Here is a 6,418-nt window from a genome sequence, read left to right on the forward strand (position 1 = left end):
ATAAGATCTACAAAATCGTCCATAGAACTTCACGAATCCTTATCAGCTTCACAAAAATTCGTACCGAGTTGGCACCCATCTTTTTGTTTCCTCCTGGACAGCTTGCGCATGCATTTGGGATCATGCATTCTTACAATAAAACAATGGCGACGACACGCGGTCAGTTGCGCTTCTACAACAGAGGACTATTCTCAGTGAGTTTCAAGAAAATATGACAGAGAAAGTGTTTCTTTTATTCTAACAACTCGTTTGGACGGTGACATTCAATGTGCTATTAGCAAAGGAGGACAAATCATGTCAATACTCGTGTTAGAGCTTCATTATTCCTCTAAGAGTGTAACTACTACTGCTACTATGCTAGAACAGTAAGGTATGGTTGGTATTTAACTCAACAAAAACTTGTATGCATAATTTACAAAATGTATAATTCAAGTACTCAACCAATATTTACTTTTTGTGTGGTACAAAGTAAAACAGTTTCTACTTTCATCTGTGCGCAAATGAACATTACATTTACAACATTTTATTCTGCTTTCATGACGCATCTCCTTCCTTGTTAAGTTTCTTTTACTTCGTATTGTAGAGCAAACAATGCATTCCATTTTGTTCTCTGTGTGTACAGGCCAGTGCCCCAGCTCAACATTGAGTCTCTCAAGCTGCTGATAATCATCGGATCTCGGACGTCCTCCAGCCTTCTCTCGAGCCTCAGTAGTACCAATGAGCTGACTAGCAACTTTCAAACGGAAGGAAAGAAAGTCAAGTTTTTTACGACCCCTCTGGTTGCAGCTGTCAGGAAATTTGTTGCTATACAAGATGTAAGCATTCAGCAATGAACATTCCAACAGATAAGCAAAACACCGTTTCCACCATTTTCGTGATCTGCGGCCCACATTGTAGTAACCTATCATTTGATCACCACGATCCACACCCTTCATGTATTGTTGATAGTCATGGAGAAGTGGTGGACATCTGACAGCCTCCTGAGTTCCATCCTTATTCCTTCTCATTATTGTTGGTAAGTCTCCATTCATTGTTGCATTGTGCATTGTACTGATAAAATGTACAAATTTGCGGTCAAACCAGACTACAGCTAACAGAGGTCCGTTAGAACGATAATCATGGTAGCCTCTTTGTTTTTCCCTCTTTGATTTCACCAGATCTTTAGGAAACCCTTTCCTGTTAGTACGGACAGTACCGCAAGTGTTTATCCCTTTCTTGTAAAGGGCCTGAGCTAGCTGTGGACTGGTATAGTAATTGTCCGTAAAAAGATGGAGTCCATCCTGTTCTAGTCCTTCCACCAAGTCCAATACTACCCTTGAACAGAGCCCAGTAGTAACATATCAGACTCCACCCCCCTCCCAGTATATATTTGTATCTGATACACATATCCATTGGTTGCATCACTTATAACAAAAACCTTTATGCCCCATTTTGTTGGTTTTGCCTTCATGTATTGCTTGAAAGAAAGTCTGCCCTTGAAAGGGATCATGGCTTCATCTATAGTGACGTGTTGATGTACTGTGTATTGAGCTTCAAACTGTGTTTTCAGTAGAGTTGCAAAACGTCTAATTTTGTAAAGTTTGTCATTACCAGGGTCTTGTGTATTGTCAGCAAGATGTAAAAATCGAAAGATTTGTTCAAATTTAGTTTTGCCTATTATACGTGAAATTCCAGGTGTCTTGATGTGCTCATTTGCCACCTGCCAGTACATTTCAAGTCTTGGCAACTTGATGATGCCCATCAATATCAGCACTCCTATGAATAGTTTCATCTCATCTGAAGTAATGTTGTTCCATGCTCTTGGGGTAGGTTTTGTAGATTGATTGTTATTTGCGTATTTGTTTGTTTCTGTCACAAGTAGATCCCAAACTTCATCTGTAAAAAATAACAAAAAATTGTAAAGGTGTTGTGTCATCAGAAAAGCTTGTTGTTGGGCCAGGTATTTTTGTGTAACTGTAGCAGTAAGAAGTTGGTTCTTGTGTAACCCATGCTGTCTCATCCACAGGTTCTAAAGTTGGCAAATCTGGAATAGTCCTGTTAGATTGTCGTCTACGTGTACGTCTCAGAGTTGTACTATCATGTTCTGAGTCTGTACTTCGTCCATGTCCTCTTCCTCGTCCACGTCCTCTACCTCGTCCATGTCCTCTACCTCGTCCACGTCCTCTATCAGAATCACTTCCTCTACCAGGAACACTTCCTCTGCCACGTCCACTACCTCGTCTACGTCCTCTTCCACGTGCTGTTGTCAAGGTAGCCAAAGCAGTGTCATTATGATCAGGATCAGGTGATGCACTGGAAGAACTTGTGTCTCCACTTGATGAAGGATCTGTATCAGTGTCAGTGCTATGTGATGTATCAGAGCTGCTCTCATCATCACTGGAAGAATTTGTTTCTGAGATATCATCACATTCACAGTGAGGTACCACATCTTGCGTACGTGGTCGTTTACGACACCTTGAGTGAGTAGATGATTCACTGTTTAATAATTCCTCCCTCACCATGGAAGTGTTTTCAGAATGAGGATGATTTGTTGTACGTCGTGGCCGCTTTGCTAATGTTCTGTGTTCCTGCAAAGATAACAATTTGTAATTATTATGTGTGCTAGTATTTTACACATGTTACTTCATAATTATGATATCTATTTGTATTGATTTTCACTTATACAATAATTGGTTTCAGTTGAACTGTCATGTGTGATATCATTTTATTTGTATTATTAGTCAATTTACAGCTATGTAATACATGGTTTCTGTTGACTTTGCTGCAAGTTACATCAGTATTTGTATTTATAGTAGTCAGCTGGCTTACCACATTTGGTGTACAGTCACGTTCTTCCTCGCACATTCCCTCTTCATGAACTTCTGTGGGAACAACATTCTCAAGAAGTCGATCTTCAACAGCCTCGTCTTCATTATTCAAAGTGTTCGCTTCCAATGAGTGTTGATTCGAAGCAATGTCTACCCCCTCAGTCGTAATTTCACCGAGCAAAGTGGCGTCTTGTACTTCATCCTCTTCACTTCTCTCATCTCTTCGTGGTGCTATATCATCGTGTGTAAGGATAGTCTCCCCTACCAAAGCGTGGATATTTCCATCGTCTACAACATCATCGTCGCTTTCCTCCTCACCAGAAAGGCCGAAATCTTCATCAAAAATTGCTTCAACAATATCACCCGATAATACTCGCGATAATGCCATTACGTATCTTTCGCGCACAATGACAAATCTTTGCGCGAAGGACCCTTTTATCCTAGTTACCAAAGGAGCAGGGACGTCATCTTTTACGCAGTGCAGCGACGGCATATTACGTATATATTTGTGGAATGAAATTGAAAGATTTCTTTTAGATGAATGCATTATTAGAAAATCCGCCATATGGCGGTTGTGACAGTTAAAGGGTTAAGTTCCAGGGCATGAAATATTCGCCTAGTATGTTTGTATTATGCTGACATATCGGTCTAGCCTATAATGCTGGCATATTTGACACAGGTTTATAAGTAACTATACCATAAAACTATGGAACATGATAGATAGATCACATGCAAGGATGCTTACATGCGCACATTACACTATGATCACTACTGAGTCACAGCTAAAGAGCTACAGGAGTAAAGCTACAGTATACGTGACCAGATTTGTGAAAAGGTATCTTTTTCACACACAAAATTTGACCCATTTTTTTGAATGTTAGCTTCATAACGTTTTGATTATGGCATGTAATTGCTTGAAAGTTTCAATGAATGTAACTACAGTATCTGGCTACATTTTGATACTAAGAGCAAGTTAATCCGTATAAGGAGTCAATTGGTACATCATTTTGTTTGCTGGTATGTCAAATGTGTGGGTACATTGCTGCAGCAATAGCTGTAATCAACACCATGGGCACCAACAGATCATAGCAGCACACCATTAATTATTTAAGGTGCTTTGAGTAAACACCTCTAGCTTATGTAACACTACAATTATCAGCACCTCTATAAGCTGGCAACACTCTGCGCTCCATTCTGGAGCTTATATTGTCTATGATAAAACCTACGGAAAAGAAACAGCAGTAGTTATGTTAGGGTACTATGATTGATATAAATACAACACCTTATTCTTAGGGATGCGGCGATACTGCCAGCATAATTTCGGGCATAATAGGTATACATGGGAATCAGGAATTATGCTAGCATTTTGAGGTGATAATAAAGCTTTAACAGTAGGAAAATCTGCAGATTGCACAATTCCATTAAAAAAATCAAGGTACTCTAATAGTAACTACTACTACTACCCTGTTGTAAATGTGATGGCAACAGGTGATCATTATCAGTCAGAAACTAGTAAAACAGTCACTGAATATTATTTACTCTGATAAAGCAGTCACATTGAAGCGAAATACTCTAATACAGCAACCAGGTAAAGAATTCAAGACTACTGGAAGCTTAAACATTAATGGAAATGATCTGATACAACAATAAACTGGCTTTATTATCCAATTATGGTAGCATAATGTTGGCAATAATTCTCAAAAACATAATAGGTGATTTTTTGAGCACTGCTCAGTTTTGAAGCATAATAGCCTCATGCCTAGGAATGCTGTATTTAAGATATCCCGCATAATTATATCCTCTGGGATGTGTTGTCAACCTACTGGAGACATTGATAACTGACAGTGTAGCAGCAACACTGGATCCTGACCCTTATTGTATAGGTCTCAATTTTAGGTATATGCAGTGGAATTTCTTCCATCATAAAGACATCCTTATTCAATGGGTGTTTCAGTGGGTGTACAAACTGTTACTATATTATACTGTTGGTTTGATTTTGAGCCTATACAGATTTCCTTTATATATAGAGGCTGTCCCATATTCAGTGGTGGCCTTTTAAAGAGGTGTTCCACTTTACATGGTAGTATTAGTGGCATACATTCATGTACAGTATGTATACAATACAGAACACAACCTAATCCCATTCAATTAACACCCGAAAGTGAATAGTGATACACTGTAGCTACAAAGCCATAAAGTAATCTTATTAAAAGCTGTACTTTGAACAGAAGAGTACCCAGTTAGGTTGGGTATATGCATTGAGTACACTGTTAAAATTGACACAACACCAATATTTTTCTAAAATTCAAGGAAGTACCCCTGAAAATAACAAGCACCATAAGAGGTGTTATAATCACACCAGTGTATCTGGAACACCCTCATTAATGAAATTCCACAATTAAAAGTTTATTTGGTAGTTAGATTATAAGCACATTTTGCAACTTACTTACAGTGTAGTAAGACAAGCTAGTAGGTGTATTATAATCTTGCTGAATTACTGTATTTCACAGGTCAATTGTGTTTCCTAAATAGCTATCAATGCACGTAAATGTACGTAAAGGGATTAAAGTGACTCCACCCCCATTACAGCTCTGGAAAATTGGAATGAATATCTAGTGTGTCACTATAGCACCCCACTATAGCTATATAACAAAGCCATATCACCGTGAAAGTGTTACCATAACTAACACCACATGCAAGGTGCTATTTTTGAACAGTGGAATAAGCACTCCATAAGTGCTGCATGATGCTGCCACAAGACACCATGGGTGTAGTATATATAACCTTGCATATGTTGGCTCATAAGGATGGTACTGCACCATGAAGGTGTAAGTAGAACACTGTGGAGTATTATATATTTGACATATTTGACACCACAAGGTGCTATTTTTAAACAGTGGAGTGAGCACCCATTAAAAGTGTTATCAAGAGTTAATAATAAGAGAGGAGAGTGTATAACTACGTATAGTCCTGTAACAGATGATTGCGCAGAAGTTAAACGGCTTCTTTTCCGCATAACGTACAGACTGGCTAGTATATTTTCGCATTTAACCACAAAGGTTATCCCAGACACAAGGGCGTGTGTTCAACTCGATGTTCAAGTTCACCACGAAGAGCATCGCTCTGTTGCGTAAAGAAGTGTGGCTGTTAACCTCGAAGATAAGAAACCAATAAACACTGAACCAAAGGCAGAGTATCGCTTCGAATTTTCACTGCGTCGCCATGTTATCCTACCTTTGAGCATTCTTCAATTGAAGGAGCACTGTTCCCTATACATACAGCTCAGTCTTTAGTTCAGTCTTCGAATATTCTCGAGGATTCATCACGGTGCAGCTAAACTAATTGCGGTAAGGAAACGAACAAATACTAGAAGCCTATACGTTACATGGAAAGGAAGCCATTTAACTTCTGCGCAATCATCTATTACAGGCCTATACAGCGTTAGACACTCTCCTCTCTTATTATTAACTCTTGGTGTTATAATTACACCCCAATTTTAACAGTGAAATGATAATAGCCAAGTTGGCTAGTTTGAGAATCTTCACCCAATACTATATTTTGCCAAATTTAGATGATTGTTCATGTAGAAATAATATGAAATCATGCACCAA

The 6,418-nt window shown here is 38.8% G+C and overlaps 1 protein-coding gene across 1 annotated transcript; it reads right to left on the reverse strand.

Annotated features, from left to right (window-relative positions):
• Positions 1-2,127: 2,127 nt before the first annotated feature.
• LOC136243957 (putative uncharacterized protein DDB_G0282499) lies at positions 2,128-3,322 on the reverse strand. Its single transcript, XM_066035496.1, has 3 exons — positions 2,809-3,322; positions 2,193-2,567; positions 2,128-2,145 (listed from the first exon to the last, which is right to left on the reverse strand). Exons 1-3 carry the CDS (start codon positions 3,298-3,300, stop codon positions 2,128-2,130), a joined length of 885 nt encoding a protein of 294 aa, XP_065891568.1. The 5' UTR covers positions 3,301-3,322.
• Positions 3,323-6,418: the final 3,096 nt, after the last annotated feature.

This window comes from Dysidea avara, chromosome 14 (genome assembly GCF_963678975.1).
Source record: "Dysidea avara chromosome 14, odDysAvar1.4, whole genome shotgun sequence".
NCBI lineage: Eukaryota > Metazoa > Porifera > Demospongiae > Dictyoceratida > Dysideidae > Dysidea > Dysidea avara.

What these genes read in the sequence shown, in the direction of transcription:
- LOC136243957 (XM_066035496.1), bottom strand. Translation starts at nt 3,300, where the DNA reads ATGCCGTCGCTGCACTGCGTAAAAGATGACGTCCCTGCTCCTTTGGTA. An exon ending in GTGACTGTACACCAAATGTG is followed by an intron (nt 2,568 to 2,808) that starts GTAAGCCAGCTG and finishes TTATCTTTGCAG; the next exon opens with GAACACAGAACATTAGCAAA.